The sequence below is a fragment of the Sinocyclocheilus anshuiensis genome, unplaced genomic scaffold, assembly GCF_001515605.1.
Source record: "Sinocyclocheilus anshuiensis isolate Anshui unplaced genomic scaffold, SAMN03320099.WGS_v1.1 scaffold273, whole genome shotgun sequence".
Classification (NCBI taxonomy): domain Eukaryota; kingdom Metazoa; phylum Chordata; class Actinopteri; order Cypriniformes; family Cyprinidae; genus Sinocyclocheilus; species Sinocyclocheilus anshuiensis.
Genome location: NW_015540857.1, coordinates 716,954 through 727,093, shown reverse-complemented (window position 1 = coordinate 727,093; position 10,140 = coordinate 716,954). Strand labels below are relative to the sequence as shown.

General features: G+C 41.0%; 1 protein-coding gene across 1 annotated transcript in view; it reads right to left on the bottom strand.

Moving 5' to 3' along the window:
- Positions 1-2,916: 2,916 nt before the first annotated feature.
- The window catches only part of LOC107687867 (aryl hydrocarbon receptor-like), an 89,039-nt gene continuing 81,815 nt past the window's right edge, over positions 2,917-10,140 (bottom strand). Inside the window, exons 5-11 of the mRNA XM_016485343.1 lie at positions 9,593-9,713; positions 9,146-9,285; positions 8,703-8,905; positions 8,485-8,594; positions 8,193-8,334; positions 6,311-8,108; positions 2,917-4,657 (exon numbers count right to left, since the gene is read on the bottom strand). Of these exons, the coding sequence (XP_016340829.1) occupies positions 4,550-4,657; positions 6,311-8,108; positions 8,193-8,334; positions 8,485-8,594; positions 8,703-8,905; positions 9,146-9,285; positions 9,593-9,713 (2,622 nt within the window). The 3' untranslated portion in view covers positions 2,917-4,549. The remainder of the gene's footprint in view (positions 4,658-6,310; positions 8,109-8,192; positions 8,335-8,484; positions 8,595-8,702; positions 8,906-9,145; positions 9,286-9,592; positions 9,714-10,140) is intronic.

Here is a 10,140-nt window from a genome sequence, read left to right as displayed (position 1 = left end):
TTGGTTCTAGGACTCCCTGTAAAACTGTGGGCGACCACACCGCGGGGTTACAAGAAAACCCACATGCAACTTTTATTTCTTTGCCAATTGATAATGTCAACTTACTTTCCGAAGTTTCACTTCACACTAGTAGTATAGTATAGAAATAGTGCATACTGGCACACATTCAAAATATATACATTAGCGCCCTCATGTGGTTAACACATCTATCTATCCATCCATCCATCCATCCATCCGCATTTACACAGATGTCTAGTAAAATAACCAGCTGAAGCCATTGAGTCATCAACCCCCTTTTAATATAATAAAGATATCAATGAGGGGCACAACAAAAATTACTAATTTTATAATACAAACACAACACAAACGAGAGCTATATTTTACATATAGAGATATATATATATATAATGTAGATGCAAGTGTGTATAGCCTGTATTTGTGGGACATCCATTTACTCATACAGATTTTACAGTTGTGCAGAACAATGTACAAAATAAGATATAGGGTACACATAAGAATTTACAATGCTGGGTGCACAAGCAAAGAAACAAACATACAATGATACAACAAATAAACAAAGATACTGCATTTAGAGAGGCCTCACAAACACGTCGTTATGCAAGAAGCAGGCATCTGAAGTGTTAAATGCTATTATTTCTTCCTAAGGGATTCGTAGTTTAGTGGTGAATGGGAGGACGTCCTAACAAGTGCGTGTATAAGCGATTTTTTTGGCACAGGGGGATTTCAATGCTGTTAGTGAGGTCAATTTGTCATTTACTGGTGCTTAATCCACTACTAACCTCAATGGCACTTGAAGGCACAGGAAATGAAAGGTAATTTTCTGGACCACTAAACCTCATCTAGTAACAAATTACTAATATTTAGGCACCTTAATGAAGTCATGAAACTGTCCTAAACGGCTTCCTAAGTAGATATACAGGATTTCATTTGTAGTAATTATCATTGAAAACTACATTTCAGTTACAAATATCAGATATTTATTACAGCGGTTCTCAACTTTGTAGGTCGCAGCCCAAAAATCGGGTCGCAGGTCTGTTTTGATTGGGGGAAAAAAATGACCTAGACACCACAATGTGTTTTAAACAAAACTTACTGGCTGCAGAAATGAATATTAGTTTAGGTATTTCATTTTTATTTAATATTAAATTAACATTATTATATCATCTTATTCAATTATGGGCATTTAAGTAAGCAAAGCAAAGCTAGGGAAAGAAAATAGATATTTTTTTTAAATTGTGCGTCATTTTTAATTTCACAAAAAAATAAAAAGTGTGAAAAACTAACTAAGAGTACATAAGATACATAAAATGGCAGCTATGAAATTATCAAAACAATGGAGCCATTTTGTACAATAATGGCTAATGGCTTTTGTACAATAAACGCCACTGTAAAATCTGAGTCCTGAAGCAAAGCCATTTGAGAACCACTGTTTTCATATACAGCACTGTGGACGGAGCTACCCAGCGCAAGAAGAGGTTTCATAGCCTGGTTAGGACATGGTGTAGTAGATAGATTTTAAAGCGTGAAAACGAACATCAGCGCAAATCAAATCCATCGCTATTATTTGTGCGTAATCAATCTGTCAAGTGATAAACGGATCAATCAGCCAACTGATCATCCATTAACCAACCATCAATCAAACAAATCTTCTAGCGATTACTAACCTTCTCTCTTAGCCAGCAGACATCTGGCAATAAAATACAGAACGCTCTTATTTACATTACAACTCCTTTTTTTAGCTTTCAGTTAAAATGAAATCAAAGGGGAAAAAAGTCGCTAATCTCAGAAAACGAAAGCTGTTTGAAGGCACTTAAAGGCACAATATGTCATTTTTTGCCACTAGAGGGCGCGTATTCAAAACAAACAAAGAAACAAAGGCGTAGATTGATGACGCAGAATCATGTGGAATCATGGGAGTTGTCGTCTTCATCCCCACAGCCGAAGCAATCCGACGGGACTCGGGCAGAAATCATGTTCATGGATGAGCTAATGTATTAAAGATTTATTAATGTCGTAGTATGAAGCAGAGTTAGGCGGACAGCCGTCGAAGCGAAACGAGGCCGCTGAGACCCACGGCTCGAAAGCAGCGGAGCTTTTATTATGCCACAGTCGACCGCTTCCGCTGCTGTAAGCAGCGCTGTTTTATCATACTAGATACGTTTGAAAGTTCTGTTATAATGCTACTCTGTGCGGTCGTCACTGGTCTATTAAAACGCACAACATATTAAAGCGTCTTTGGTGTTTCCATGTTTTCTACAAAACAAAACCGGAAATCGAGGGTGTATGACGTCACTGGCAGGCGACACAATGACACTATGGACACGGTCCGTGTCACTAGTTAAAATTGCTTATTTCTCTGGATTTAAACATTCTTCGAAACATTTGGGATAATGTAAGTACACAAGTCAGCAAAATATATAACACTGTTCTAGTGGTTTTTGGATATTTTAATAAAAAAAATCTTACATATTGTGCCTTTAAGAAGACGGGCAGAAAGGGTCCTGTAACTCTTGAACTGTGAGGCTATGTACAAAACTTAGCAAACTAGCATAATCGATTCCGTCCATGCAAACAACAACCAGTTGTTAAAAACATTGCTTCTCAGATTCAATTATAGCTGCCATTTCAATTCCTTTCCTCCTCTGCAAGCCACGATCATTTCGTCCAAAGAGAATGAAGACGGGAGGGAAATAAGTGGAATATCCTTTGGGCAGAAAGAAATGAAGGCACACAGTGTTCCCATTTCAGATGATGAAAGGAAAAGGCTTTGGGTGCATGAGTTTGAGGGTTGTATATAGTTGCTGTTATTATCACACCATACTCTCTGTTCTTACTGCAGGGAGAAAGAATAAATCTCAGAAGCAACAGCGGTCAAAAACATGAACAAAATTAAGGCCTATTCAAAGAGTTCATTTTGCACAATTAAACCAATCAGTCATATTTCTATAGCTACAGCATCTCATACAAATATGTTTTGGTATATATACACATTCAAAGTGCTGATACAATCCAATCAAATGGCTTCATATTCTTTCAAAATAAGGCACAAAGGGGCCTACAAACTTTACGCCTCATTCACAAAACAGAATTTACATGGAAATCGCATTCAGTTTAATGCGTAAAATTTACGCAAAACTAATTTTACGAATGACATCACAGTTTTGAGCACATTCTCTACACTGCGCTTGTTCTAAACTTTTTGGCTGCTGCTGTATTTCCTGATTGACCAAGAATGAAACTACAGACGAATAAAGACTTTCACTGTGGCCATTAAAAAAAATCTAATTTTCTCTCAACAAACATTTACTTTTGTTTGGAATCCTTCCTGATAACTAGTCTGTTCTGTCTTTAGAAGACACTTGATTTTACCTTTCTTCTGGAGGCAGGATATGCTGGCTGCTGTGATTCTCATGGCACGCAACACGATTGAAGAATTCCTAGAATTCTTCCATATAAGTGTTAACGCAAACAGAAAGCAAGAGGGAGATCAGCAAATTAAAAGTGGACAAAAATGGCTCAATGACATTTCCATAATTTCGATTATATGCATAAAAAAGTACAAAAGAATTTTTAAACAAACAAAAAAAACAAACTGTACAATAAATGATAAGTGATAACATTCAGATATTGTTGTAATAATACACATGAAACATATGGTTAACGCAACCATAAAAGTGTGGCAAGACCAGACGGTTTTTACTCTTTGAATAGAAAAAGTGTTGTTGAGAAGAAAAAGTGGGCTGGGACTATTCATTTTTCCTTGGGCAACGTTACAACTTGCAGTGGGTGGAGCTTCAGGGAAGTTCTGGGAAAGTTTTGTAGTCAACAAATTCAATGATTTGCTCTGACAGTCCAATAGTGCCACAGAGGCCATCAGTAGAGTATTAATTTCTTTCGAGAAAGTGGGGTACATTGATAACACTAAGGTTTAAAGGTCTACAGATGGCAAAATAAAAGGGTTCGGCTGAGGCCGTTGCACTCTCTGAGACAGACTTTCACTTTTTGAGTCGAAACTTACCCCAATAAATAGCATCTTGTGTGCACCTTGAATTTCCTCAGAATCTCATCCCTGCAATTAAAAGTTTCCACCGTTGCTTCTGCATACTTCATAAATGAACTCTAGGCTACCTCGCACACACATACACACAAACACACACTTGCTCACACACCTCTCCTTGCTAGTACACTCGCTATCTCACTTTTTTTTCCGTGCCAGAATGGCAAAACAAAACAATATCCTTCAGGGATGAAAGGACGTGATTAAAAAAAATACATATTTTCTTTCTGCTACTGCTTATTTCTCATCAGAGAGGGTGTGAACAAGTGAAAAAGTAGATAAGTGTGAAAAAAGGTGTAGTAAAATCGCTTTTTAAAGTTCTGTAATGTCTTGCAGGTTTTCAGCCAAGTGTGTCTTTAGAAGCAGATGCATGTCTCTCGAGCGACAAACAAGTTGCTGTATTTATGCGTTTTTTTTTCCTAGAAAGAGGTATAGCACTGTTGATGTGTCAGTCGCTGTATTGAGCGTGATCTAATAGTCACAGCAATTGCTTTGGTTGTTCTCGGAAAAGTAGGTGGATCCACTGGCCAGTGACGGAAAATGGGATGTTCCTTTTTCCTTAAGTGGACAGTTTGCGATCTGTGGAAGGACACAATTGAAACCATTAAAGGAATGTTTTGTCCATTCTGTGGCAATCATGTCATGATATTCATTAAGTTGTGCATGGAAAAGAATTTAAAGCAGAACTCTCTCCATTTTGAACTTTTGTGCCCAGCCTGTGGTTACTGATGCATTGTTTTGATGGCTTCCTATACTATACAGGGTTTTGACAAAAATGTAGCAGTATCCCTGTTGAAAAAAAAACAAAAAAAAAAACGGCATATGCTGGTTAGGAATGTTTTGAAGCATGGTAACTGGTTTGAGCTGGCTTAAACTGGTCCTTATTTGGTCATGAGCTGGTTATGAGCTGGTCCTGAGCAGGAGCTAGTAGCTCAGGACCAGCTTGAACCAGCTCAAACTAGCTACCATTCTTCAAAACATACCTAACCAGCATATGCTGTTTTTTTCAACTGGGATAGTATGTAAATGACTCTAATGAACCAGTTCTTTTAATGAATGAAGACACTGCTTTGTATAATTTACAGAACTAACAAAGAGAACACGTTCTTCATATCTAAGCAAAATGGACAATATGACTGAAAAACCGAAGATCGAGAGCTTGTATATCAGAACTGAATTATATCAAGAAATATGACACCTAGTCCTACTCTGGACTGCTCTCAATTGTTTCCTTCCACAATGTTGAAAGAAAACAACTGAGCACATTGGGAATTAATTAGGGATGCACCGATACCGAGCTCCTGTACTCATACTCGTACTCGTTAAAACGCACCGATACCAAACGCCGATACCACACAGCATGCGATAAGTGCCGTATTCAAACAAAGAAACACCAACAACAGAACAACTGACAGCAGAAAGGAGTTAAGGATGTCTACTACGAAGTATATGTATGCAATGAATATAATGTTAAACATTCAGTATTAACGCCTGTATAGCTGGTGTGCGCGAGCTGATAAACAAAGCACGCTGAGTGGATTGAGTGCGCGGTGGCGCAGATGCGCGAGCTTGTCGAGTGAATATATCTTTCTCACAGACATCACTGGAAAGCTTGTAGTTCGGTCGGATATGTCAAAAACAAGTAAGTAAAACAATGCACGAGTTACTTAACGGTAGGGAGAGAGAGAGAGAGAGAGAGAGAGACTATAAACATCATTTATTTTCAACCTTAGGCATACACGACTTTCTGGCGAAAGTGAATCTAGCAGCCTGTGTGAAATGCGCTAGTCTGTACTATTGTACTCTCATTCTGCATCAGTACAAATACGTGCACGTGTTGCATCGGTATCGGGCGAGTACTGGAAAAAGTGGTATCGGTGCTTCCCTAGAATTAATTAATCTTGAGTGTCTCTGTCCACCTCTAGACTTCCTCAAAATTATATGGTTTTTCTTTACACATGGTGGCAGTAGTAACATTCCAAAGAGTTGTTTCTCACAAAGACTTGTGACTGATGGTAGAGCTGAGATAACCCAACCGGTTAAAAAAAGAACTGGATGTGTGATGACACAATGAGCCTGGGGTGAGAACAGGGTAGTTCCGCTATTCTCAACAAACTTCAAGACTCAATCTAAAAATAGGGAGTGAGCACACACCTGGTGCTTTGATCTCTGAATTAGAACAAGCTAGTTTGAAGTTATAATTATACCATGGATTACATTAGTACAGTTTACCTGTGTCTGGCCATTGCAGGAGAGATACTGCTGAGCAAGTATGTTATCTGGAGTTAACCCAAGTGGCACTCGACAGGCCATGGGGCTGTTATTGGTGTCTTCTTGTGGGATGACCGACGTGCCCACGATTGACTCACTAGGACCTCTTTGGTAGTAGCAGGATGCTTGTGTAGGACTCTGGGTAACCAGACCTTTAGCCCTCTGGCAGGATGACACTGAAGATATCGGATCTGCAGAACCATACTGCATCCCGTTCACTGACGGTTGAGGAGTGCCTATGAACATGCAGCTGTTGGTGGTCTGATGAGGGCTGTTGTTGATAATCTCTCCTTGCTGAGGATAGATGCTATTTGCAGTTGTCTGGGGCAGGAAACCAGACCCGAATCCTTGTGTGTTTGTGTGCAACATCAGTTCTCCAAGCAGATCTCTTTGGAAGTCTGTAACTTGGCCGATGAAGCCCGTCATATTCTGTTGCCCACTGGAAAACGATTTGGAGACCTGTTGAGGCTGTGATTGCTGCCAGCTAGGCAGTCCTGGATTGGCAGCGTTTTGAGTGTGAAGAGAAAACTGTCCTTGTAGTTGGGGAGTTGGGCCAGAGTGTAGTCCTGCATCTTGTACACCTGAAATGTTACGGGTGCAAGAGTTCAGCAGGTTATCCATCAAATTGTTGCTGTCAGACACCCACAGAGGGTTCTGACTGATTGACGGTTGTTGAGGAAGGGAATTCTGGCCACTGAAGCCCATTGGCTGGGCGGAAATGCCCTGCAATAGAGGACTTTGAAGAGGGAGAGTCATTGTGTTGTGATGGGGCTGGTTTCTGGTCTGTAGGTTTCTCTGGCCACATGGCACCATTCCGTTCTCTTGCACGGCACCTTGCAGACCAAGCCTGACTTGGGTCGGCTGCTGCATGGCAAGAGAAGGATTAAACATAATGTTATTATTGCCAGGCATCTTCTGGGTTGTCTGTTCTAGTCCGAATGATTGGACAAAAGTGTCGCCAGGTAGCATCTGTGGCCCCATATGGGTGAGCTTCACCATCCCTCTTCCAGGGCTACTGGTGTCCACTTCATCTTGGATGTTCATTCCGACGAACCCACCCCCACCTGGGGATCCACCGAGTATATCTGCCTGGTTGTTGAATTCCTGGTTAACAGCTACGTTATTCTGTAGCTCCATTTCTGGAAGACACTCAGGCACCTCAACAAATGGACCCTGGCTCTTGAGTTGTTCGGGCAACTGAATACCATTTTCCTTAAAAAGTGCATCCTCGACATAAGAGAGGATGTCATTGGTGATGATTTCATTAAGTTCCATTTCATTGTTGTTGTTCATCCTGAGCAGAGTGTTCTCCCACTCCTTCAGGTCCGATTCGTCCACGTCAAACCCCTGAAGGCCACAAATACTGCTGTCCCCAATAATCTGCTGCAAGCTTTCCATCATGTCCTTTACCACACTTTCCTCCTTTATCCCAGCCACAGTGTTTGGGGCTGACGGCTGCCAGGTGTTCCCAGGGACATTGAGCAGGGCGTGGCTATCCCTGAAAGCCTTGTCAAGGGTAAACTGGGAATTGGGGTCATTGTTCTTGTTGTAGACAGAATGATCCTGTTTCAGCATGCAGCCGAGAAGAGAATCTGGGTCCAGAGATGGAGGTTTGTGCATCTTCTGGCCTTTGCTTGGATTTTGAATGTCAGCGATGTCCAGTGTGGGGCCAGTCTCATACAAGACACCCTCACCAGTGGCGCAGCTAAAAGGTAGCTGCAACTTCCTGTGACGGAGGTGTTCCTCACCCTCCTCATTACTATAAAATACAGATATTATAATAATGAGAGACACAAAGAGATTAGAGCAACAACAACATTCTTAAAATGCTGGTTTAACTTACGTTAGTGCTCTTTGTCGAGCGATAATGAAGTCTGGTCTTCCTCCTTTATAAACAAGTCTAGCATTGGCCTGCACCCAGATCCATGTACCCCCTTTCGTGAGAAGTCTGAAGACAGTTAAACCACTTTCTCCAGTCTTTATCACTATGAGAAAGAATAAGAGAAAAAAAAATATTTTAAAAGAAATGCTATGGAAATCAAACTGCTAGTTTTATGGAGTTCATAAAAAGCAAAAATGATGGACATGGCTTTGACTTAACATCAAATATCTGGTCAAGATCTGGCATAACTCACTTCTGATATGGTTGTCAGCACAGTGCATCATGTCAGCAGCATGAATGAACTGATAGCCGGAGCCTCTCATACACAGCTCAATCTCAGTGTAGCCAAGAACCACCTTTCCCCTGCAAAACAAGAAACAGATAGGAAAAATGTTAACACTAGGTTTGTACCATTTCCCCAAAATTTGCTGGCCCAATCTGAAGTTGCTTTTGCTTCTTAATCAAATGTACCTTGTGTCAACACCCATAGGTGTAAAGTCCAGCTTGTGTTTGGTTTGGAAAAGAAGAGTCTTGCTCCTGATCTCCAGGATAGAGGGTGGCTGGAGGGGTGTGGCTATGACAAAAAGAGCCAGTTGAGGGTGGGCCAGGGTCCCATCTTCAGCCAACTTGTTTTGCCCATGGAGATATTTCAGCCTCCCCTGGAAGTTCAGGGCCTTGGGGGGCAAAGGGAAGGACAAGAAAGTCATTTTAGCCTCATGAGGGTCCGACACTGAGTGTAAACAATTCACAGCAGATTTATTTATACATTTATACAGCTGTTGCTGTTACTGTATCATTGTGTACACAGAAAATCAAACATGGTTGAGTTTAGCTCAAAAGGTTAATCTTGGAATGATTCTAAAATATTGATTCTACATAGGCATAAAGTCGCAATAGAGGTCTAGGATGTTTACCAGGAAGCCTGATGAGTTGTCAAGGAGGCACCGGAATCGGCAACAGAAACTTCGTTCCAAGAAGGATGAGTTTTCTGGAGGGATCTGTTGAGGGTTGTAGTTTACTATGTCTCTGGTGATGTCACTGCTGCTTTGAATTGCTGAAGACCGATTGGTTGTGCCAAACAAAAGGGGAAAAAAAACAGTGATGTAATCGGCTGTGAATCACTAGCAGTGTTCATCATCCTGGGTTTTTACAAGACTCCATTTTATAAATCCGAACGGATCCTCCCACAGCTGTCTTGCTCTCCACAAACAAACTTTATTGATTCAGTAATAATAACAACAGAAGTCTGCTCATTCACAAAACATTCAAGGCTGGGCACTGCAGTAAAAGTTGACAACACCTTACCAGGAACTCACTGACCCTACTTAGGCATCACAATTAAGGATAGAGTTACTACTAACCATCAGATCCATCGCTACCATCGCACGAAGTGGGATTGAGAGCGAAGTGTAGTTGCCTTCGAAACATTGCCCGATCGTCTGTATGGATGAGCTCGAATACACTCTGATGGACCACATCCGACTGTGAAGACAGTAAGAAAGGACATTACAAAAAAAGATCGCAGGACATGTTCTGCATCCTGCATTCACTAATATTCATTCCCATTATAACCTAGTGCTGGGCAGTATACCGGTTCATACCGAATACCGGTGTTTATTTTTGTTATGATATGAATTTTTAAAATACCGCAATACCAGTGTATATTGCTTAAACAACGTTCGGAACGCGACACTGTTTGAGAGGGGTCCCTTTACTTTAGCACTAGATTTAGCAACTTTCAGACCCTTTTAGCTGCTTTTTTCCATAGAATATTCATACTGACAAACCTAACGACTTCTTTGGATAAACCTTAGCTATGGTTAAGTTGGAAGATTTCGCCAGTGCTGTCCTGCGAGCGCGAGGGTCTGACTTTCCCGGAGAAGTGTCACCTCTCTCGGCATTCAGTTGT